This window comes from Orcinus orca, chromosome 3, assembly GCF_937001465.1.
Source record: "Orcinus orca chromosome 3, mOrcOrc1.1, whole genome shotgun sequence".
NCBI classification, from domain to species: Eukaryota; Metazoa; Chordata; class Mammalia; order Artiodactyla; family Delphinidae; genus Orcinus; species Orcinus orca.
In genome coordinates, this window is record NC_064561.1 from 67163317 (window position 1) to 67189225 (window position 25909).

The 25909-nt window shown below is 41.0% G+C and overlaps 1 protein-coding gene across 1 annotated transcript in view; it reads left to right on the forward strand.

The window, feature by feature from the left end:
* The window catches only part of DIAPH1 (diaphanous related formin 1), a 97011-nt gene that overhangs the window by 41052 nt on the left and 30050 nt on the right, over positions 1 to 25909 (forward strand). The window contains exons 16-18 of the mRNA XM_049708691.1: positions 868 to 1635; positions 2523 to 2637; positions 3167 to 3175. Coding sequence (XP_049564648.1) covers positions 868 to 1635; positions 2523 to 2637; positions 3167 to 3175 — 892 coding nt within the window. The remainder of the gene's footprint in view (positions 1 to 867; positions 1636 to 2522; positions 2638 to 3166; positions 3176 to 25909) is intronic.

The following is a 25909-nucleotide window of genomic DNA, read 5'->3' on the forward strand; positions in this document are numbered from 1 at the left end:
AATTTAGGAGTAAATACTAAATAAACTGTTCTCATATTTGCTATTTTTCTCTTATTTTAGTCATCTCTGGACAGATTTATGCCCACACACTCTCTGCAGTTATAGATATTTATATGATCTGTGATACTTGATAACTTGATCACCTAGGTGGTTATATAATTACCTGTATAGCACATATGTTAATTACATACCTAGAATATTTGATTTACTTGATCTTTGCATTTTCTTTCTTTTTTAAAAAATTAATTTATTTTATTTTTGGCTGCACTGGGTCTTTGTTGCTGCGCGCGGGCTTTCTCTAGTTGCGGTGAGCAGGGGCTACTCTTCGTTGCTGTGTGCAGGCTTCTCGTTGCGGTAGCTTCTCTTGTTGTGGAGCACGGGCTCTAGGCATGTGGGCTTCAGTAGTTGCAGCACGCAGGCTCAGTAATTGTGGCTCGCAGGCTCTAGAGCTCAGGCTCAGTAGTTGTGGTGCACAGGCTTAGTTGCTCCGCGGCATGTGGGATCTTCCCGGACCAGGGATTGAACCTGTGTCCCCTGCGTTGGCAGGCAGATTCTTAACCACTGCGCCACCAGGGAAGTCCCGATCTTTGCATTTTCTAATCAAAGGGAGAGTTTAACATAAACTTTGAAGTTGCCGTTTTAATGCAAAGCATACTGAACTAGGAACATGAAGACCTGAATTCTAGTTTTGTCTCTGTCACTAAATAGCTATGTGACTTTAGGTGGAGCCTTTCAACTGTCTGACTCCTTTCACTCCCTTCATGTGTGAAGTGAGAAGTTTGGATTAAGTAACTTCTTGGGTCCTTTCCAGCCCCAGTGGTCCCTGAAGTGGAGTGAGAAGTACTCCCATTGGTGTTATTTCTTTAGGTTGCCAAGCTGTCCAAGGAACTGGAAGATGCCAAGAAAGAAGTGGCTTCACTCTCCACTGCAGTTACTGCTGCAGCCCCTCCTAGCAGTGCTACTTTTCCCCCTGCCCCTCCTTTACCTGGTGACTCTGGGCCTGTCAGTCCCCCCTCACCCCCTTTACCAGGAGAGGTTAGCACAGCCTCTGCACCCCCTCTTCCTGGGGGTGGGGCCATTCCTCCTCCACCACCTCCTCCTCCTCCTCTGCCTGGGGGTGCCTACATCCCCCCACCCCCTCCTCTGCCTGGGGGTACCTGCATCCCCCCACCTCCCCCTTTGCCTGGGGGTGCCTATGTCCCCCCACCCCCTCCTCTGCCTGGGGGTGCCAGCATCCCCCCACCCCCTCCTCTGCCTGGGGGTGTTGGCATCCCCCCACCTCCCCCTTTGCCTGGGGGTGTTGGCATCCCCCCACCTCCGCCTTTGCCTGGGGGTGTTGGCATCCCCCCACCTCCGCCTTTGCCTGGGGGTGTTGGCATCCCCCCACCTCCGCCTTTGCCTGGGGGTGTTGGCATCCCCCCACCTCCTCCTCCCTTGCCTGGAGGACCAGGAATGCTACCTCCCCCTCCCCCTCTTCCTGGTGGAATCCCTCCACCCCCTCCATTTCCTGGAGGCCCTGGTATTCCTCCACCTCTCCCTTTTGGAGTTCCTGCAGCCCCAGTTCTGCCATTTGGATTAACCCCAAAGAAACTTTACAAGCCAGAGGTACAGCTCCGGAGGCCAAACTGGTCCAAGGTGAGAATTTCTGTCCATCTCTTCATCAGTAGATTTTAAGAGACCACTTCAGTTTCCTACTTTGTGTTTTGTGCATGGTTGGGCTTCCCTTTCTTATGGCTCACATCTGTCTGACTTCAAGTTTCACTCATGTGTATGTTTATTCAGCAGATAATAGGCAAATCCTATATGCTGGATATCACTCGGGAGAGTTCTTCGAGCCCTATACTCTGCTACAAAACCTAAACTTATCCTTAAGTTAATATTTTTGCCCTTTTCTCTGAGGATATGAGTGCCATGGGATACCACACAGTTTGATAATAGTCATTTCACCAATCTGCAAGGTACTGATAAATTTTGCTGATCCAAAAGTCATGGATTTATGGATACAACTCCCTACCACTCCCACCCACCCCCACCCCGGTAAATAAGTTACACAGGATATGTTTGCATGGCACAGTGTGTGTTTGAGAGGGCTGTGATTCTGCATCAGCCTTTTGCTTCTGGAAACCAAGGTAAAATAAAGGAGCTTAGGGATTTGTTCATATAAAGTGAACAAATTTGGTACAGTTCACCACCCTGATGGGAAAAGTGTAATGTAGAGCAAGGGAAGATGTGAAATAAAGCCTTAATGCTTCTAAAAGTAGAGGATTTGGGGTTAGAAGGAGGATAAGCAGCATAACTGATTCTAGTTGTTGAATAATCACCAATAAACACATAACCTGGAATCATCGTCTCCTGGTCCCACCACAAAGAGCATAGCTGTTCTCTGTGTCTCAGGTTAGTCTTATTTTAGTATGATGTTGACAATAACCAGCCAGCTGCTTCTTTTGCATCTTAATCAGTTTTCTAGGATGGAAAGTACAGAGCTCAGTTTAGTAACTCTTAACACCTGCCTGTATCCACAGTTTGTCGCTGAGGACCTTTCCCAAGACTGCTTCTGGACAAAGGTGAAGGAGGACCGATTTGAGAACAATGAACTTTTCGCCAAACTTACCCTTACCTTTTCTGCCCAGACCAAGAGTGAGTCCTTTCCTCTTTCATGCAAAGGGCCAGTGTAGGACTTAGAACATTTGTTAAGGGGGTCTCCCATTTCTTTCCCTTCCCTGGGTGAGGGTTGAAGAGAGCTGGGAGTTCCTATTCAGAAGAAAATAAGCTGGTTTTGTATTCTGGGGATGCTGGAGTTGGCAAAGAGAACTGTTGCGTGTACGTATTTTTCCCCCCAGTTTTTTTGCATGTAGGTATTTTACATGCATGTAGGTATTTTACACAAGTGTAACTTGTGGGGATATGAGGTTAATGTGACAGAGCTCAGGCTGGTCTGAGAGTATCATTTTGATGATACTCTTGAATGGATTCTGGCACTGCCTTTAAGGCGCCTTCTTTAGACCTACATATGTAATTGATAAGAGCTGAGCAGAGTCTTTAGTAGGTGAGGTGGCTGAACAACTGTGTTTGTAAAATAACAAAGAACCATATGTGATCCCTTTTCTTTTTTCCATTTCTTTCCAATATCTGATGCTTTCTCCTTCCTGGCACTTTGCTCCTGCAGCTTCAAAAGGTAAGAATACAGAAGAGCCTTGTAGTTGGGTCTCTTGAATATTAGAGAAAAAAAATGAAACAGATGTAAAGGGATTTCTCTTTAGAAAACTAAGACTAGAAATTGGGGATTGATTTCTCTTTTGCTAGGTTTTTCTTGAGAGTCCAGAAGGACCAGTAGCTCTGATGTTAGCTGACAGGGAAGAAAATTATTTTAAGTTGAAGCTACAATATACTTGCTCTTTCTTTGGAAGGTGAGGGACAACTTAAATAATACTGTTACTTTACATTTGTGTTGTATTTTACAAATTTCAAAGTGCTTTAACATATTCTACCCTATTAGGACTGCAAAGAAACCTTATGAGGTAGGTTGGGTGTATATTATCTCCGTTCCATAGCTTACATAGCCTTATTAGTTAGGTAGCTTGCCCGAGGTTTTATATGGCCAGATCCAGGGGTCTTGACTTCTGGTCTGTCTTTTCATATAAATTCTTGCTTTTCTTTTTCACCTTCATATCTTCCCCTTTATTTTAGAAGAGCTGATCTATTTTGCCCTTTTCTTTCTTCACTTCCTAATTCTTGTGGTTTCGTGCTGTCTTGTGATGGGACACTTACAGTTATTTCCCCAGAGGGATGCAGTATTTGCAAGATATTGTCATGTACCTAATGACAGTTGTAACCTAATAATTTTGTATTTCCATCTTCTTCCAGCTTTTTTGTTTATTTAGAGGTTTATTATGACCCTAGTGATGACAATTAAGTGCAACTTCAGAGCACTCCTCCCTCCCCCTGCCAGTAAATAAGCATTTTTAAAGACAGTTACTACTTTTTTCCTTAAGTGATCTGATGGGACTAGGCTGCACTTCATTCTAATAACATACCTAACAGAGGGAGTTTTCTGGTGGCCTAGTGGTTAGGATTCGGTGTTTTCACTGCAGAGGCCCGGGTTTCATCCCTAGTCAGGGAATCATCCCGCATGCTGCATGGCATGACACAGCCAAAATACAAAAAAAAAAAAAAGAAAGAAAGAAAGAAAAGAAACCTGTGCCTCTGGCAGCCCCTAGTTACACATATGTATCTAGGAGTCAAAGATCACAGTGCTCAGGCCTGCCCTGTTGCCCTAGCATTCTGGGCAAAGTTGCCTTTTCCTCTAAGAGATATATCACCTTCTGAACTGAAGTTCAGCTCGGAGAATTACTTCTACCTGCTATTAAAAATGCTGTGATAATGACCACTTATACTACTCTAGAATATCAGCAAAGACTAGTTGACAATCAAAATCAAATTTGTAAGTTCACAGAATACATCCCTGTGTTGGCCTCTGGTGTCATTTTCTTTCTGGTGGCTGCATTCTGAGTGCCACTGCAAACGTACACTGACTCGGTCCCTTTTCCTGCCTGCTCTGTCACCATCCTTCTTTTATCCTGTACATTTGTATTGCTGTTGATTGCAGTGGAGTTTTCTGCAGTTTAGTGGTTTGCCTTGGCATTTTATTCCCACTGTGAATTGGTATGTAGTGTGTGTGTATGTATATATATATATATATATTTTTTTTTTTTGGCTGCGTTGGGTCTTCATTGCTGTGCAAGGGCTTTTCTCTCTAGTTGTGGTGAGCAGCATCCACTCTTCATTGCGGTGTTCGGGCTTCTCATTGCGGTGGCTTCTCATTGCGGAGCACGGGCTTTAGGCGTGCGGGCTTCAGTAGTTGTGATTTGCGGGCTCTAGAGCACAGGCTCAGTAGTTGTGGCACACGGGCTTAGTTGCTCCGTGGCATGTGAGATCTTCCCAGACCAGGGCTTGAACCCATGTCCCCTGCATTGGCAGGCAGATTCTTAACCAATGCGCCACCAGGGAAGTCCTGGTATGTAGTGTTTTTTTTTTTTATTAATTAATTAATTTTTGCCTGTGTTGGGTCTTCGTTTCTGTGCGAGGGCTTTCACTAGCTGCGGCGAGCGGGGGCCCCTCTTCATCGCGGTGCGCGGGCCTCTCACTGTCGCGGCCTCTCTTGTTGCGGAGCACAGGCTCCAGACGCGCAGGCTCAGTAGTTGTGGCTCACAGGCCCAGTTGCTCCGCGGCATGTGGTATCTTCCCAGACCAGGGCTCAAACCCGTGTCCCCTGCATTGGCAGGCAGATTCTCAACCACTGCGCCACCAGAGAAGCCCTGTAGTATTTTTTAAATACCTAAGCAAGACCTTATCTCATCGTTTGTTATTTTCAACAGTGTAACCAAACTTTTTAATGTTCTTTTAGCCTTCAATTTCTGCCCTGGAAACTATTTTCTGTTCATTGATGATTCTAACTTCCTGACAGCTTTGGCTCCCGCCCCCGCCCCTTAAATTATTCTTAGAAATCTCTGTATCTTAATCTGAAAGGAATAAGTATGAATTAGTCAATTTAGTTTAGTGTCAGTATTGATTTTCATGTAATAATAATCATCATTAGTAGTTTGCTGCTACTTTGACGAAGGACATTTCTAGCTAGTCTTTAAATATCTTTACTTTAGTTAGCACTTTCAGGTGTTAAATTGGCACCCTGCCTTAATTTCCCAGTCTTTTTATTAGGAAGCACTAGAGAAGGTGTTCTTGAAAATTATTAAATCATGAACAATTTTCCAAACATCCTAAATCTTACTCATTTAAAACAATTCCTGGGATAGATTTTTTTTTTTCCTATCAAACAAGTACTTATGGTTTACCCAACTCTAACAGTTATCACATGCAACGAAACCTTCCTGCTTGTCATCAACCACACTACATCTGTATGTTTCCAGTCATCTTCTCCCAAGAAACAAATGCTGCTCCCTTTAAAAATTATTTCTTCCTTGCATTTTCAGTGTTTTACTGACTTTAATGTTTGGTTTATTTTTTTCTTCTACATTTTCTTGCTTTCTTTTCCTTTGAGTTACTCTGCAAGTCTATAGTGATGCAAGCAGTATTTGAATGTCAGGGCTTGTTCTAATGTGTATTTCTTGGTGACAGAATAGTTGCTTTGACATCGTGTACATGGGCATCAAGTAGCAGATGGAGGTGCTGCATGTGGACCCAGTGCCACAGTACCCACCGTGATCAGGGTAACTCATCTGCTCTGCCTTTTCTGATGCAGTTTTGAGCCTCCCTCTCTTGGTGCTCTGGTTGACAGACTTAATACAGACTCCTCCCAAGTAGCCCCTTTCTTTCAACATGGCCCCCCAAAAACACTTTAGTAAAAAAGACTTTAGGCTTCTAGAGTTTAGGTTTTTATCAGGTAAGGAATTTCAAGCTAAGAAAACTTCAGAGGTGAGGACTCAGAGGATCTAGAGCTCCTCAGTATGAAGGCAAGGTTTACTTTGCTTTTGGTGCTTTGAACATCTCTAGTATAACATTTCAGAATACCTTCATTCTTAATCCTTTTTTCGAGTAGGTAACCAGTTTCAGTTACCAAGTCTCTCATTCATAGCCTTAATATTGATGGTATAATTAAATGATAGATAAATACTCATTGCCACTCTATAACTATTTCATCTTCCAGATGAAGTAGAGATATGGGTTAAATAATTTTTTCAAGGCCTTATAGTAAGTGCCAGAGGCAGGATTCAGACTCCAGAGTGTGAATCCAAAGTCCTGCTCTAACCCCCTGCTTCCCAGATGTGTATGTCCCTGCCCTAAGAGCTTCTGAAAGCTTAGATCCAGACAGAAGCTCGAAGAAGGAGATATGCTGGCTTCTGCTACCACCTCATTCATTCTGTCACAAATATTCTTAAATTGGAAGTGACTTTTATGAGTACAAAAAAGGAACAACATTAGATTAGGGAAAGTAAGATACCAGATATTTAGGGTTGAAGAAGAGAAGCCATGTTCTGATTACAGTATATTCAACTCTAGCAAAACTAATCCAGCTGGAGAAGCACGACATGCATATCTAGTACATAGACATCTTGCTTAAATGATTTCAGCCCAGTAGTTGCCAGTCTTGATGAAGAAGTTATCTGGACACAAGGTTTGCATAATATTGCATTGTTTCATCTCTCACTTGCTAAACACAACTCTCTGCTGTTTGTTAAGCATAGCTGTATCCCCCTTATATTTTAGTGGTACCTGAAACCTCCCATATACTGATGGCTCCTCCAGGAATGAACATCAAAGAAAACATCTGCCTCACTCTTGACATCTGCCTCCTGTAGGTCAAAGGTCTCGAGCCACTGCTTCATTAAGGTTCAGGAAGATGTGTGCCTTTTACTAAGAAGAGCTAAGAGAGAGGAAGTGGTTCTCAAGTTTATACTACAGATTCTTTTACGCATTTTTCTCTCTTAAGGATTATTGTCTTGTTTCTGATCTCTTGACTTTCTGTAAATCAGGAATTTACTTAGTTGATTTATTCCTTGACAGAGAATACTTTGAATTTTGATTTGATAGGCAGTGCTGTAAAACTTTTAGTCCTTTTTCACTCTCATGCTTATGGTTATCAGCCAGGAGTCTTTTTTTTTTTTTTTTTTTGCGGTACGCGGGCCTGTCACTGTTGTGGCCTCTCCCGTTGCGGAGCACAGGCTCCGGACGCATAGGCTCAGCGGCCATGGCTCACGGGCCCAGCTGCTCCGCGGCACGTGGGATCTTCCCAGACCGGGGAACGAACCTGTGCCCCCTGCATTAGCAGGCGGACTCTCAACCCCTGCGCCACCAGGGAAGCCCTCAGGAGTCTTTTATCATGGTTTCTTTGTTGAATCTGCTTCTTGAATTCCTTGGGAACATGTTCAGTAGTTAAATTTTATTCTTTTTCATCTTCTCCTAGGGAGCATTTTCATCACTGTGGTGGTGGCCTCAGGTCATTATTTGTATGTACAAGATAACTAGTTTTTCATTCTGCTTTCCTTCTCTTACTCTCTTTTGTTGATGTCATGATCCCATTAAAAGTATCACCTCTTAAAACGTAGGGTGGTAAGTGATAACTGATGTCCGAAGTACAGTGATGTTTTTCTTTTTTGGTTTATTCCTTCCTTCCAAAAAAAATTCTGCTCTTGTAAGATCCACAAGCTAATCGTCCTTAGTAGGTGTGCGGCGGTGGACAATATGTAGCATTAGACCCTCTCCCTGTTAAAGTATGAGGTGCATTTCAGGAATTACGAGCATCAGAGCAGTTCTACAAGTGGTTAATAGCAGTAATGTTGAAAGAACTCTGGCTAAAAAGTAAGATCCTGGCAAAAAGCTGAGAATTTCATAAACAGTAACAATATTCTAATTAGGATTTGACTGTCGGCCCAGATTCCAAGGTTTGTGCTGTAGTCGCGCAAGTCTGAACTATTGGTGACAAGCGGTAGGTTTACCTGTCTACTGCTGTCCCAGAACCTTCTTGCTTAAGGCTTCAGTCTACAACAGGAGCCTGTGTTGGGGAAGCAATCCCATCTTTCCCAAAAGGGATCTAGGGGTCTTTTTCCTTTTCCCTGTGATCCTTTTCTGTCCACTAGGTAGCACCCACCCAGTTGGATCTTTATCAGGAAACACCTTAGTGAATCTTTACAGCCTCTGCAACTTTATCCTCTAGAAATAAGATTTTCTAAGAGCTCCTCATGCTCCACCTTAGTCAGTGATTCTTTTGGCAGAAGGGTGTCTGTTTCATCAGTTCTCTACCCTTTCAAGTGTATAGGATTAGGACCAGAAGTGCTGCTCAAGTGAACATTTGTCTTTTAATTACTTGCTACTCTTGGATTTTGAGCAGGGTCAGGCCATTAGCTCAAAGCAGTTGGGAAGTTCTGTAATATCAGATAGTACTCCCTTGTGATTTAAAAACATAAATCTACCTGTATCACCTGGGGTTATGAGGACTCCTGCATGTGGAATAAGTACCACACTTCCTCTGGGTTGTGATCTCCCATCATCAGTGGTATAAAAGAAGAACCACAACTACCCCCTCACATATCCCTCAAAACTCCAAACCTTACCATCACTATTTGCCTTGAACCCACTGGATCTAATATTGTGTCATTTATCTAGGTTTATGTCACTCACCACAGGAAGGCGCAGACTCCCAGGTTCCCCTCATCTCCCATACTCGAATCCCCATAGGTTCTGTGTGTCTCCTATTCTGCCTCCTCCTGCCATCCCACCTGAGCTCTTGAAACCTGTCCACTGTGCCCTCAGGAATTCATGGTCCGTTACTAACAAAATCTCCTATATCATCGACTTCACTTTGTTGCTCTAACAGAAACCAGGCTTTCCCTTTTGCCCTCTCGTGTGTTTTTTTTTTCCTCTCATAAACCTCACCCCAGTGGACCTGAAGATGGGGTAGATGTCCTCTTGTTCTTCATTGCCACTTTCAGATCAGTCCACCTTTTTCTTTCCTAAAAACCCATAATTTTGAATTTCATGACATCAAGTCATAATCACCCAATTTCTCTCTTTGTGCTGTTGTCTACTAACACCCCAATTTATTCCTCTGTAGTACTCCAGTGCTGTTTCTTAAATCTTAGCAATTTCTGTATAAAAGGGTCATGATCCTCCCAATATTCTGGCCTCACATTTCCTGGCACTCTTCTTTTCTAGTGATGATCTGTCCTTCACCCCATCTCACCCATCTGTCTTACGGTCATCACCAGAACTGCAGCCCCTCCACGATCTCAATTTCATACCACCCACCTTCCATTTTTTTTCTTGTGAAAGATATAGTTTATGTCCAAAAAATATGTATCTATTGTTGCTGTAAAAACTAGATGTAATGCTAAGTGAAGAGAAATTGAACCATAGTAGCAGCACAAAATAAAATGCTGAAATAGTTTCATTCTAGAGAACACAAGACATGGTCACAGAATTCAAAACAGGGTGCTGTGGATGTGAGTTTAGAAACAGAAAAAAGATGAGAGGGTATTTCTTAATAGTACCACCTTCTATCTTTTTACCTTGCTGTCTTTGGTACCCTGACCCCAACAATCCTCCAGCCCTATTGAGACGCCACTCCATTTATCCTTCAGTTTTCACTGTCCTTCACCCCCTTGAAGACTTCACTTTCTTCAGGTAAAATTATCATTAATAATTATAATAACCCTTCCCTAGGTTTTTTTTTTTTTTCTTTCCCCATTTCTCTCTCATTTCATCTTACTTGGTTTGCGAGATCACAGTCCTGGTTATTAATTCCATCTCTATCCACCCTGCACCTGTAGCGGTGCAAGTGGACACACTGGAGAAAAGGATACAACTTGCTCTCCTTGATACACTTTCTTCTCTTGGCTTTCAGGACAGCAGGGTCTCTTTCTCCTGCCTCACTGGCTGTTTTTTCTCCTGTCTCTCCTCTGCTCAGTTGGCAATATTGCTTGGCCTTGCCAGGCAACAGATATTAAACATTTCTAGTCCATTCAGTTTCCTACTCTCCTAAATGATTATTTCGCACCTTTTCTCTCCTCAAAGGCCCAACACCTCCCTCATCCTCATTCTTAGTTGAGGATGTTTTCTTTCTACTTCACTGAGAAAATTGAATTAGAAGAGGAGCTTCCACAGACTCCCACCATTACTTTTACCTACTTTCTGTGTCTTCCACTGTGACCATGTTCCTGTCTAAAGCCAGTTTCTGGGCCAACGTGATATCCTCATTTCAACAAATGTATAGAATACACTGAAAGTATAAAATCTCCTTCTCCCCTCTCGACCATGGTTAACCATACCTTTCATATGCATATGTTATTCTAATAAAGGAATAGGTAAAATCCTTTTCTCCTTTAGTTCAGGAAAGAAAATGTAGGAAATTTTCAAATAGAACCGTACTGGAAAATTAAGGGGCAGGGGAATTAAAAGATAAAATTATAGAAATGTGAAGGTATATACATATTTTTAATGTAATGTGTGTGATCTCATTTGGTATCCACTGCTCTGCCTTTTGCTTGACATGTTTTAGCATCTCTTGATATCATTAGATCTACCTCATTTCTTTTTTCTTCTTTTTTTTAAATTGAAGTATAGTTGATTTACAATGCTGTGTTAGTTTCTGGTGTACAGCACAGTGATTCAATTATACGTATATATATTCTTTTTCATATTCTGCCTCATTATTTTTAATGGATAGTTGAATTCTGTCAGATAAATAGTACAAGACGATCCCTTATTGAGAATTTAAATTACTGATTTTTTATATAACAACAAACAATGCTGCCAGAAATATTTTATATTTATCCCTGCATACTTGCATTTCTGCACGGTAAATTCTTAAAGTAAAATTTCTGGGCCCAAATTACTAGGTGTAGGATTGTACCACTTTACACTTCCACCAGGAATAAGAAACTATTATAATTTCTGATAGGGCAAAAGTGTTACCTTGTTTTAATCTGACCACTAATGAGACTGAACCAAAGGTTATCCATCATACCTTGACTCTCTCCTCATCTGTAAAATGAGATAGATAAACCTAAAGATACCTTTCAGTTCTAAACTTATGGTTCTCTTACTGTATTTTCCTTTTTTCCTTGAATAAGCTGTCTTCGGTGTTATCTGTCTACATCTCACTCTTGTTTTGACAGCTTTCTAAGTTCTTGTGTTGGTTTACTTGTTTTGGTCTGAGTTTCATGCATCTTATCCCATGCACTGGGGCCAGGCATTAGGACTTCCTCCTTGCTTACAACCAGTATTTGGGGATAGAGAGCTAAACTGGTGTAAAACTTTAAAACTTTTGCATGAAGCCTGCTGGTATAGATTCCACGGAAGACTTACTGGTGGAGATTTAAGGGAGGGTGTAATCAGATAAAGATAATTAAACTTTAATTCCTTCTAAACTAGAGGAATTTGATATATTTTATCTGCAGTGTGCTCTTCTCCTTTTTCACCACCAGATGGCACATGGAGCTCTTCTATTTTCGATGTGTCATTGTTACGTCTGGTAGTGACGCAGTCACGTTAGAGAGAGGCAACCTCTGTTGTTTTCAAATACACACTGCCTGGTATGCTGCCCTCTACCTGTCAGGAAATTCACTTGGAGGACTGATAGTAAAACGAAGACAGGAAGCTATAACTTGCCCTTTAACGAAAGCATCTTGTCCTGTTGCAGCTTGTATTTTTATAGGAGCAATATTAGTGCTCTTTTGGGGGCCCAGAGGCTGGAGAATGCTTTTGAGTTTGTTTTTGTTTTAGTCTGATATTTTCATGAAAGCATAGCCTTCATTTCAGAGGGCTTAAAGAGGGGCTTAAATTTTACCAGCTTGGTAGTTCATTTTGTAATCCCATTATATACACGTTCCTAACACCATCTTTGTCTCAATTTCTGCTGAATAGCTACTTTAGGCACACAATAGAACTACCCACTGATTATATACTGATAATTTCCCAGGGATACTGTACTGAATTGCCTTCAGGGAATTCCCCTAGCCTATCTTGGGTAGAATTTGCTGCTGCAGAAAGGCTTTTACAGTCAACCCTTCTGTCATTTGTTAACTCCTGATTATCTTAAAATAATCCCAGTTTTAGAGCCTCTTTCTAGCTATTCAGACTTTAGTTTGTGCCTCTGTTACTATTCTAGACATAAACAGACTGAAACTGTATCTTTTAAACCCAAGGTCCTATCTCCCATTACCTACAGATTCCAGATTTTATTTCTGACAAAATGTTCTTTTATATGGCATTGGCTGAGACTCAGGCCATCTGCCATGGGATGAGTATTGCCTAAATTTCTGTCAACTTAGTGCAGTTAGTCCTTATCCTTAAATATCTATTTCTACCAGTAATTCCCAGACTTCAGTGTGCATAAGGATTACATGAGGAGTTTGTTAAAGGTATAAATTCCTGGGCTCCACCTCCAGAGATTCCAAGGACTGTAGAAGGGTATGTTTTTAACAAGCTCCTCATGTAATACACTAATATGGCTTGATCCATTGCTTCAGTATTTATTTCTTTTTCCATTTTCTGCTCGCTGTCTTCCCACTCTCTGCCGTAGTCTAGAAGCTGATTTCTACTTTTTCTTGTAATAACATTTTGATGTGTCTATCAGAGTGAGTGTTGTACAATTATTCTTGTTTTTATGGAGGTCATGCATGATCAATTAGGAAACAATCTGACATTTTCTGTTAACTGGTACCACACTTGCTTTTACAAAATTCTTTTCTTGCCATCCTCCCAGCCAGGTCTCGACAGGCAACTTAGAAGGATGGTTCTAAAGAAGTTCTCTGGAGTCAGTGAAGTAGCTGGGAAGCACTTCGAGACTGACTAGCCTGGGAGAGGGTGGATGGAGGCCAGATGATGAGAGGTCTCTCAGGCCCACACAGCAAAGATGGAGCTGTGAGGAACTAGAGGAAGTCCAGATCATGATGAAAGATGTTACAGCTGTGCAGCTATAACTCTTATTCAAGTTTGGTTGTTCTCTCACCATGGAGACCTGGAGTTGGTAGGGATTAGAGACGTGTGCAGGAAGAGGAATGGGATCTCAGGGAGATGTGAGAGCAGAGCTGGGCTTCGGATGGGTTTTGCAGAAGAGTGATCCAGTGCTCTATGGGCTCCTACTGGAGCCCAACAGTGCTGCCTCAAAGAAAAAGCACTGTTCTGAGGATCCCTTCTAGTCTTTGGGAATCATTCGGTCTGAACTTGCTTTTCTGTTGGTATGGGACAAATCTGCCTCCTAACATGAGGTTGGGAAGACTAGTTTTCAGGGAGTACAGAGGGTGTCTCCACTATAGAATATTTCCTCTGGGACTTTTCTTTCTGCATCTCTAGTATCTATTTTTTATGTAGGTGATATAGGTAGTTCAGAAGTAAAGATGATATTTTTAAAAAGTCTTAATTCCCTTCCTAGTATTCATGCATCCCAACCTTCTTCCTCTCTGTCTGTGCCATGTAGCTTGCGGGGTCTTAGTTCCCCAACCAGGGATTGAACCCGGGCCACAGCAGTGAAAGCACTGAGTCCTAACCACTGGACTGCCAGGGAACTCCCTAGAAGTAACCATTTTTATTAATTTCTTTTAGAATTTTTGAAAAATGCAATTGTAGCAAATACTAATATAGATTCTTATCCTCCCTCCCCTTACCAAAAGTACTGTCTATACTGTTCTATACCTTGCTTCTATATCCTGGAGATTTTTCTTATTAGTACATAGAGATCTTTCTCATTAAAAAAAAATTCTAAATTAAAAATTTTTTTTAGTTACCACTTTTATAATGAACAGTACGAAAAAACAGAAATACATATAGTAATGAAGTAATCTGTCCTTTTTTTGGAAACAGTCCCTGCAGTAACCCATTTGATCTGATTGCATCTTAGTGTGAACGTGTCCTTGTGTCCTCCCTGCTTTCCTTGCAAACTCTTTCATGTAACGACTAAACAGTTAGTTACCAACACCAACTCTAATAAATGTACAGCAATTCATACTAGAGCCTTACAGCCACTGTGGTATGGGGAAGAGAGACTTGAGAATTTCTGCTAAGGGGCCTTCCAGACCTCCAGCTACTTCCCTGGAGTAGGAGCCGAGCTTTGTGTCACTAGCACAGGGACACTACCCGTAAAAGGGTATGGCCTTCCTACTTAGTTTTTGTTCTGGAGATAATTGCTGTAGAACTTAATACCCTGTAACTATCCCATTTTATGACTCTGGTCCATCACCTTTGGAGCAACATGGAAGAATGCTCATGATACAGTGTTAGGTGGGAAAATGCAGGAAACAATTATATTCAACCCTTATTGCAATTGTGTTTTACAGAAAAAAATGCAGAAGTAAAAGTCTGAAAGGGAATATACCAGAATATTATAACAGATTTTGTTAGGGTGCTAGACTTTTTTTTCCTTCAACTTTTCTATACTGTGGTCTCTTAGTTTTATAATGGGAAAGACAAAAGGGTTAAGAAGGAAATTTGCTAGTGTCCAGAATGCTTGAAAAGGGGGTTTCTAGAGTATTTGGACCTAATAGATTAATTTCTGCAAGGCAGAGTGCTAATGCCCAGTTCTGTAGAGCAGGTAACAGCATCTTTTACTTCATTCTCCCTAATGATCCTAGCCTGCTTCTCTTTGAAAAGTCAGATTACAACTTAAAAAGCTATTTGTTCTCTTTTCCGCTACCCTGGGTAAGGGAGCCCCAGTTATACAACAAAAGGGCTTTGGTAGCCCCATGTCTGCAAGATGGGATGGAATCATTCATCCCTCCTGATCCTTCAGCAATCCCAACTCTGTTCTTAAAGTCAGTGATATTTTCTCTTGGATCTATTAGATGAAAAGATAAGGCACTCTCCTGTCTGTCTGTGTGTGTTTAAATTTCCTCTTTGCAAGAAAAACTGCTAAAATCCTTCCAAGAAGAATGTCCTCCTTTTCCTGTTCTCCTTGCATTCCTGTTCTGCTTGCATTTTTCTTTTCAGCCACGGGGCGTGCGCAGTTGAGCCATTTTGGCTCAGATTCCAGATTGTGAGGTCAGAGACCAGGGATTGGAGGAGACTATCAGGTGACTTTCTGTAACAGTGATGATGGTCCAGCCCTCATCCCCACCCCTTCCCTCCCCCCTCCGCCCACCCTTTCCTGGCTTCCACCTTAGGAACAAAGAAAGGGAAAAAACAGCAGTGTGACGAAAACCAGCAGCTGCGTCTGCAGACTCAGGCTGGGGGCTGGGTGTTTATTCCATCTGTTCTCTTTGTTATTCTTTTACCCTGTTACTTCCCCTCCCAAAACCCAGAGTAAAATGGAGGGTATTTCTAGGATTCTTTGTTACAGAGAATGGGTTAGAATTCTGCAGTTTACTCCGTGTTTAGGTTGGGGGCTGAGGGAGGTAGGCTGAGCAGAGATTAAAACTGTTCCCAGCACCTAGGAAAAGATGAACGTATTTTGTCTTCTCATTCCATTTTGTCCCAGAATTCCTATTTAATGTCAGATACAGTGACAGAGGCTTATCACCCATTCTTTCTAATTATTAAAACAATGCTCCCTAATAGGTATTATCTTCATTTTATAACCGACAGTTATGAAGTATAGAATAGTTAACATGTCCTTTGCTTACTGAGAGCTTATAGCAAGTAAATACCAAGCCAGGATTTGACCCCAGGTCTCTTGGGCTCAGAATCCAGCATTATTGAAGGGAGTGGCAAGAAGGCAGGAATGTCAGAAAAACCTGAGATGCTAGCTGCTGGGGACTGTCCTGGCACTGTGGCAGTGTTCTTTGCTTTTCACAAGTGACGAGTGTCCTGATTTCTTCAACAAGTAAATCTCAAGGGATAAAAGGAGATGGAAGGGAACATATACGTTAAAAGAGAGTCTAAAAATACGTCAACCCCTTATTCAGATCCTGATTCATTTTTTAAAGGAAGGAAAAGTCTTTATTCCCAGCGCCTTATTTTGATGCCTTTTCTCCTGCCCTCTCATGCACCTGTGCCCTTACATAAACCCGTCCTACCCTTTTGCTGACTTGCTTGGGGCAGTGCCTGTCCTTCTAGCCCCTACCCACCCACATCTCGGAAGCTGATCTCCTTGTTAGCACTCCCTTATTGAGTCACCATCCTGGGTGTGCTGGGAAAGTATCTGTGAGAAGCTCAATGACTGTATTGTCTGAATGAGCAAATGCTTGTGAAGTGCCCAGATTCTGAACGCTGCGTTTCTGCCACCCTTTCATACTTCTGTTTGCCCCCTTCTTGCTAACTCAGCATTTGGTTCTTGTAGATATGGAATTCTGTCTGGCTTTGTTCTTGACCTTCAGATTTATCCATCTCTGCCACTTTGCTCCATCCTTCCTTACAGCTTGCACATCCATGATGGCCCAGTTCTGTTGGATTTAGCAGATAGGTATTTATTTTGGCCAAGAGGTCAGTGATAGAAATCTGGTTACCTTTGGGCAGGAATAACAGCTGTTCAACTGGCATGCGGTTTATCTGTTCCCCCACAGTTCCCACCGAGGTGTATACCTACAAGTGGCTTTGAGGTACTGAATTTTTCCCCCCGTGCATATTACAGCTATGGGGAGTATAAAGTAGGAATCCCCCACATGGGCTGCTTCTTACATTAGCACATGATAGGGCTCTCTTGCTCTGTCCCCTTCCCAGAATCAAAGAGTTAGTGTAGAGCTTAACAGACATGGTTTATTGTATGCTGGGTGGACTTGGTGATTCTATAGCTATGTTATCCTCACAGAAAGTTTGTTGTTATTTCCTAGAGGTCTAACTAAGTATTCTCGTCTTTCAGATATGCTAGGGAGACCTAGGCCTCTTCCACAAAGACCCTGTTTTTTTAGAGAGAACTGTAGTGGTACCAGAGTCCACTTTTTTTTTTTTTAACTTCCTATTATGATTCTGTGCTCATGTGTGTTGTATGTATTGCCATTATCTCACTTTATGGACATTGGATAAACTCACATGTTTGTGCTGCCTCATTTAAGTAGTGGAAACCGTTGGTGCCTTAGATCCACAGATTTTTCAACATATTTCTGCTTTTTCCATCTTTCTCCTGTGTTCTCTTTTAGTCATAAAGTATTTAGTTTACTCAAGGGAGCTGTAGCATAAGACTATGGAGGGTGTTCCCTGTAGAATAGGGACAAATGCCGCAGGCTTCATCCTGGGCAGAGCAAGTAGTGTGTGGTCCTGAGACAATAAGTGAGAATTAAGGATAGGTGGAGTTGTTTTATAGATCAGCCTGAATCTTTCATCCCTTCAAGTGTAACTGGCTTTAGAGCCAGTCTGTGTTCTCAGCAGTATTTCACCAAAGTCCTTTTTCCTATCCCACTTAGTCACTCCCACCTGTGATTCTTAGGAACTTAGTTGCCAGGATGTCAGGCAACTCCCCACTCCTCCATTTCCTGTTTGTGGTCTTCATTGAGAGAAGCCTGCAGCAGGAATTCCCGGGGAAGTGATGGCTATAGCTGTGGGACTCCGGAGGCCATTAGCTCTTTCTTAAGTTGGGGAATACTGTGCTGAGATGGACCTCCCTTCCGTTCTGCAGGCTCTTAGAAACTGTTAATAATCATAACCAAAGTATAACTGGGACTCTGGCTGCTGTTGTGCCTTGACTCTGCTCTCTTTAGAAACGGAGAATTATTTTCTTTTCTTAGCCTCAATTTCTACCCTCTGAAATTTAGAGTTAAAACATAATTTTCAAGATTCATGACAAAATTGCTTGGACTCTGTAGGATTGATTCTTTTGACATATGCAAAAATAGCAAAAAAAGAAAAATAGGGTCCGTGTGTTGGACAGCAGGGGGTGCCCTTTCCCTTCGCTTTATTGCCTGGCACTCCCTGCTGCATTCAGCCATTTTAGATAGATTGTTTTTGCTCCCAGCTAACTCCATTTTGTGTTTGTGACGCAGGAAAAAAAAATTCTGCAAGGGAGGAGCCTGGCTGGGGGAGGGAGTGAGACAGGCTGAGGCAGGGCTTCAGATCTTTACTCAGCACTTGTTCATCAGGGACTTACCTTGCTGCAGGCTGCCTGCATCCTGAGCAATAGATGCAGCAAGTCCCTGCCAGCTGAGCGAAGAACAGAGTGATGCCTGGCTACTGGACGCCTACTAACCATGGCTGGGTGCTGGTTTTGAGACAGCATGCAGGACATCCCCTTTGCCTTATGAAGAATCTAAGCCTGGCTTCGGTGGTTTTTACCACAGATATTTAGGCTGGTATCCTCAATTAAAGAATCGGCTAAGAAGAAAAGATACCCTTTTCTCTGAGTTGTCTGAGAAGAATCAGATGCCCTAATGACTTCAGGGAAACAATACGAGTTAAAAAACAAACTTTTATTTTTGAAAATGTAACCTCTCCCCACACACATATATAATACGTACATACATACACACACACGCACACACACACACATATGCGAAGAAAATAGTATGAATACCTGTCTCCATCACCCAGTTTCAAAACTTAACTCATGGCCAGTCTTGTTTCATGTACCTGCATCAGCCTCCTCTTCACCACCCCAGTTATTGTAAAGCATATATCATTTAATATCCTTAAGTAGTTGAGAATGTGTATGAAAAAATAAGGACTTTTGAAAAAAAGAGAGAATTGTATTATCACATCTGAAAAATTCTTTAATATCGCATATCCACTCAGTATTCTTAAAGTAGTATTTTTTTAAGTTTGTTCATCTGAATCAGAGCCACACACAGTCTATACATTACAGTTGGTTGATGTCTCTATAGGTTCCCTCTCTAGCTTGCCTTTGTCTCTTATTTTTTTATCTTGCAGTTTGTGTATAGACTTAATTTCTTAAGGAGAGAGGGAGGATCTCTCAGGTTGGGATTGAGAAGATTCAGAGCCAAACTTCTCTTCTTCACACAGCGGAGCCTCCCATCTTCAGGATTTCCCCAGAGGTGATGGGAGAGGAGGTGAAGGCACAGTGCTCTGCAGCCTTCAGAGGGAGAAGGGACTGGAGTCTTTTACTAGGAGAGTGGCTTGTTTCTCCTGACATGATAGCCTGTTACCTACCCAAAGTCTTTAGAAAAGTTTGCAGACTGCTCTCAACAGAGAACGTGGTCAAAGTGGACCATGCTGTTTCCTGGGAATTAAAGGAGAGGTTTTAAGCTTTGGGACACCAAATTTACCTGTTCTTTAATAGCTGCATCTCTAGAGTGATTCCAGGTCCTCAGCTTTATCTCCCAAACCTTTCTTTTTACTTAATTGGCAGCCTTTCTCCCTGATCAGACTTAATTAGTTAGTAATACTTCATGGACTGTTCTGCAGGAAGAAAAAATATCATGTTGTGTGGGGAACGGGCACATGGGAAAATTCTTTCATGGCTTCGGGATTATAACATCCTCATGACCTTGTTGGAGATAACCCCAGGGACGGACCTGGATGCAGATGATGAGATGAAAGCTCTTGGTGTTCTTTTTCCCCTTTTGGAAATGGGTCAGTGACTCTGACTTTCAGCAGCCACAGCAGGCAGTCTATTCCCTTGCTTTGTGGGAGAGCACAGGTTACAGAAGGAAAGTTGCAGTAGTTGACTTCTTGGCAAGGCTGGCAGGGCAGTGGTAAAGTCTGGTCCTTGGAGACTAGGTTGGCCAACTGCCTAGTTTGGAAGCTGTAGTTCCCATTAACCAAAGTGCTAATTTTTAGGTTCTCTCTTCATGTTTAAACTTTTATGGTTAAATATAATAAAAATATAGAAAGTACATAAAACAGATGTGCAACTTAGTGAATTATTATAAGGTGAATACCCTTGAAATGTCACATGTCAGGAGATAGAAACTTTCCAGGAGACTCCTAGGAACATCCATGTGCCTCTTCGCCTCTAAAAGAAACCAAAATCCCGACTTAAGGTATGGTCTCCATTTTTTGAAAAAGCTTTATCACCCAAGTTTATATTCCTGAACACTATAGTTTAGTTCTACCCATGTTTTTTAATGTCTTCTTTTTTTTTCTTTAAATTTTATTTATTTATTTATTATCTTCGGCTGTGTTGGGTCTTTGTTGCTGTGCATGGGGTTTCTCTAGTTGCGGCGAGTGGGGGCTACTGTTCATTGCGGTGCACAGGCTTCTCATTGTGGTGGCTTCTCTTGTTGTGGAGCATGGGCTCTGGGTGCGTGGGCTTCATTAGTTGCGGCATGCGGGCTCAGTAGTTGTGGCTCACAGGCTCTAGAGCACAGGCTCAGTGGTTGTGGCACATGGGCTTAGTTGCTCCGCGGCATGTGTGATCTTCCTGGACCAGGGCTCGAACCCGTGTCCCCTGCATTGGCAGACGGATTCTTAACCACTGTGCCACCAGGGAAGCCCCTTGATGTCTTCTTTATGTCTTAAATCTATTGGCTTTTTCCTCTTTCTCTTTTTTTTCCCCCTTGCAGTTAATTTGTTGTAAAAAACTGTATCATTAGTCTGTGGAGTTTCCCATAATATCAACTTTGCGATTGTATTCACAGTGTAGTGCGTAATTTCTGTCCTGTGTATTTGGTGTAAATTGGTAATTGGATCTAGAGGCTTAATCAGAACTAGGCTCCATTTGTTTGTCTTTCACCAAGACTTCTTCATAATAGGTGTTAGGTTTCTCTTCAGAAGGCACATAATATGTGGCTGTCCCCTCTGTGATGTTAGCAGCTGTTGATTCTCAATACATAGATCTGTTCATTCGTTACGATTGCAAAATGGTGCTATGCCAAACAAAAGGAATTCCTTATATATCCTAGATATAATTCCTTTGTCTTTCTCTGACCTTGTGGCTTTTCGCTTTTTTTAATAAATTTATTTATTTATTTTTGGCTGTATTTGGTCTTCATTGCTGCGCGCAGGCTTTCTCTAGTTGCGGCAAGCAGGGGCTGCTCTTCACTGTGGTGTGCAGGCTTCTCATGGCGATGGCTTCTCGTTGCAGAGCATGGGCTCTAGGCGCGTGGGCTTAAGTAGTTGTGGCATGTGGGCTCAGTAGTTTGTGGCACGTGGGCTCAGTAGTTGTGGCTCACGGGCTTAGTTGCTCCACGGCATATGGGATCTTCCTGGACCAGGGCTTGAACCTGTGTCCCCTACATTGGCAGGCGGATTCTTAACCACTGAGCCATAAGGGAAACCTACTTTTTTTTTTTTTTAACAGTGTCTCAGTATAAACAGTGTCTTTATATAAAGTGCTTAGATTTACTAGTGTTTTCCTTTATGAGTAATGCGTCTGTGGCTTATTTAAGAAATCCTTTAGTCATCAAGATAATTAATCCTATAGTTTTTCCATTCACATTAAGGTTTTTAATTAATCTGTAGTTGATTTATTTGCATATGGGTACAATTGCTTTTTTTCATACGGACACTTAGTTCCAGTCCCATTTATTGGGAAGTCTGACATGCTCAGTCTGTTATATCAAGTGCTCTTTTACACCTGGGTCTGTTTTCTGGACTGTGCTCTCCTTCTTGTTGATCATTTTGTCTATCCCAATGCCGGTACCATACGATCTTGATTTATTACTGTTATAAAGTGTATTAATCTCCTATCTTTTGCTGCTTTTCCAAGAATGTCTTAGCTGTTCTTCTTTGTATTTCCATATAAATTTTAGAATCAGCTTGTCAACTTAAAAAAAGAACTCTGTTGGAATTTTTATTCTACTGACTCTATAAATCAATCTGGGAAGAATTGGTATCTTGTTATCAAGTCTTTTAATCTATGGATCTTAAAATCTACATTCACTTATTTATCATTTTTAATGTTTTTCAGAAAAGCTATATTGTTTCTCCTAGAGGTCTTACACAACTTTTATGAAATTTATTCCTAGGTACTTCGTATTTTTATATGATATTTAAAATTTCTTTATAGATTCTTTTGGATTTTTTTATACTGATAATCAGTATCTTCAGATGAGAGTGTTATTTCTTCTTTTCTAATGCTTAAGATTTTTTTCTTGCCTTACTGCACTGGCTCAGACCTCCAGCCAGTGTTGTTGAATGAAGTGGTAATGATGAATATTCTTCTCTTGCTCCTAATCTCAAAGACAAAGTTTTCAACATTTTACCTTTAAGCATGGTTTTTGCCTTCAACTTTTGGTAACTACTCTGTCGAATTAAGGAAGTTCTCTTGTATTCCTACTTTGCTGAGAGTATTTTTCATGAATGGGTACTGAATTTGATCAAATGCTTTTTTGTACTGTTAGAATTATCACATAATTTTTCTCCTTCAATCTGTAATTGTGGTGAAGCATAATAATTGGCTTCTCTTACACTAATCTTGAATTCCTAAAATAAATCCAATTTGGGCATTATATATTATCCTTTTTATTTTATATCGTTTAATTCAGTTTGTTGGTATTTCAAGAATTTTATGCTTATGAGTAAAAGTAACCTATGATTTTTTGTTCTTTTACATTTTGCTATTAAGATTATACTAGCCTCATAGTGTGACTTGAGGAATATTTCCATTTTCTGTACTGTGGAAGAATTTTTACATACAATTAGGGGAATTATTTACTCCTTGACTGTTTGAAATAATTGGCTGGTGAAGTCATCTGGGTCTCCTAGGAAATACTGACTACCAATTTAATAGCTTTCATAGTTATAGGGACTGATCAGGTTTTCTCTTATTGAGTCAGTTTTGGTAAGTTACATTTTTCTAGAAATTTGTCCATTTCATCTAGATTCTCACATATATTTTGTACGAAATTATTTACTTTAATGCCTGAAGCATATTTATTCATTTCTGTTTTTGTTTTTGCTTTTGTTTTTTGTGGTGCTTGTTCCCGACGCTGGATGCCTAATTGCTCTCTCTCATTTTTAAATACTGATCAGTCTCACCAGAGGTTTTGTGAATTTACGAGTCTTAAAAAAAAAAAAAACTGTTGGCTTTGTTAATCTCTGTTATAGATCATTAATTTCTGCTTTTACCTGTATTTTCTTTTAAAATTTTTCTTTAGAGTTTATTTTACTGTTCTAATTCTAGTTTTTTTTTTCCTGATTTCTTGAAATGAGTAGTTAACTCATTAGTTTTGGGTCTTTTTTTTTTTCCCGTATATGTGTTTGACACTAAGTTTCTGTTTTAGGTGTAGCCCCTAAGTTTTAATAGGCAGTGTATTAGCTTATTAAGGCTGCCATAGTGTTCCACGGACATGGTGGCTTAAAAAGCAGATATTTATTTCTCACAGGTCTGGAGGGTAGAAGTCATAGATTTAGGTGTCAGCAGGTCTGGTTTCTTCTGAGGCGTTTTCCCTTGGGCTGCATATGCTGCCTTCTTGCCATGTCTTCACATGGTCTTTTCCTACGTGCCTGCATTCCTGGTGTCTCCTTGTCTGTCCAGATTTTTCTTCTTATAGGGACGCCAGTCAGATTGAGCAGGGTCCACCCTAAGAGCCTCCTTTTAACTTAATCACCTCTTCAAAGACCCTGTCTCCAAATACAGCCATATTCTGAAGCACCAGGTGGTGGGGGGTGCAGGCAGGGGGCCGTGGGGTGTGTTAGGGCTTCAACATATGAATTTGGGAGGAACACAACTCGGTCCATAACAGGAAGCATTTTTATTATTCAGTCCAATAAATTTTGATTTTCATTATAATTTCTTTTCATGGGTTATTTAGAAGTGCTTTATTTCTAGATATATGGAATGTATTAATTTCCTATTGCTGCTATAACAGATTACCACAAATTTAGTGACTTAACAGGAATATAAATTTATTTGGAGTCCACAGTCCTAATATCAAGGTTTTGACAGAGCTGTGTTTCCTTCGGAGGCTTTAGGGGAGAATCCGTTTCCTTGCCTTTTCCAGCTTCTAGAGGCTGCCTGCATTCCTTGGCTTAGGGCCCCTTCTCCATCTTCAAAGTTAGCATCATAGTATCTTCATATCTCTATCTCTGTCTCTCTTTCTCTCCTCTGCTTCTGTCATCATGTCTCTTGTCTTGCTGTGACCCTCCTACCTCCTTATAAGGATCCTTGTAATTACATGGGATCGATCAACCAGGTAATCCAGAATAATCCTCCCATCTCAAGATCAACTTTACCACACCTGCAATGTACTTTTTGTATGTAAAGTTGAATTAGGATGTGGATATCTTTGGGGAAACATTATTCTGTCTACCAGTGTGAGTTCTCAGGATTTTTTTAAATGTCTTATTAATTTCTAGCTAGTTGTGTTTTGGTCAGTGCTCTTGTTTTTTGTTTTTTTGGGGTTTTTGCTTTTTGCTTTCCTTTTCTTTTATATATGAAATCAGCAAGCCACAAAGAAAAAAAGATTTTAAAAAAAGAGAAGAGGTGGGGGGAACAAAAAGGAAAGTAATTGCTGAGGTGATTTCGTACCTTGAGGTAGTTTACTTCGCGCACTTTACCTGATGGACTCCACCCACATGTCATGGTTGTCTGGTTGTTATTGTTGCAATGTCAGAAGAAGGTTAGTCCAAACATGGGCTCTTCCACATGCAGAGAGGGCTTCCTCCCTTCCCAGCATACTTGATAGCATTGTCCAAGGTAGCTAAAGTGCACCACCTGGCTAATATGCACTGACAATCAATGCTTTAGGTCACTGCTCTTGTGATTTCAGTCTTAAGAAATTTGTGGAGTTTTCCTTTATGACTCTGAATATTGTTAAATATTATAAATGTTCTATGTGCACTTGAAATTCATGTATTTGTTCTTCAGTTGCATGAAGTGTTGTATATATCTCCATTAGGTCCTGTTTGTTAATTGTGTGGCTTAACTTTTCTGTATCTTTACTTTTTGTTTGCTTGTTTTATCAGTTACTTAGAGAAATGGTTGAAACATCCCACTTTGTGGATTTAGCATTGTAATTCTGTCAGTTTTTGCTTTATATTTCTTCTTTTAATTTTTTATATCAACTTTTTATATCAATTTCAGACTTACAGAAAAGTTGCTAGAATAAAGCAAAAAATTTCCTGCACATACTTTACCACATTCCTGAGATGTTAACATTTTACCACATTTGCCTTACCCTTCTGTGTGTGTGTTATTATATTTTTCTGAAGCATACAGATCAGTTGCCTCTTTATCCTTTGGTGTGCATGTGCTAATAGTAGATCCATAGCCACATATCAAAATTAGGAAATTAACATTAATGTAATAATATTATTTAACCTGACCTTTAGATTTTGCCAATTGTCACAGTGACATCCTTTGCAGAAAAAATACTGGATCATGCATTGCATTCAGTTGTCCCTTAGTATTCTTTAATTGGGAATAATTTCTGTTATGGTCACCTGCAAAGGCATATGGACCCCTACTCAAAATTTGGTTTGGATGTCAAGAATGATGATGCCCCACACACACCAAGAGGGTATGAAAAGGTTTATTAACTTAAATGATTGAGGTCTCTGGGAAGAGGAGAATAGTCCTCTCAAGCAGGTTTGAAATGGCTTGAAAGGGCAAGACAAGGAGACTGGCCTAAGTTTTTATTGTGTTTAGGGTAGGGTCAGGCTTAGAGTTCCTGCACAAGGACCTTGCATAGTCTGA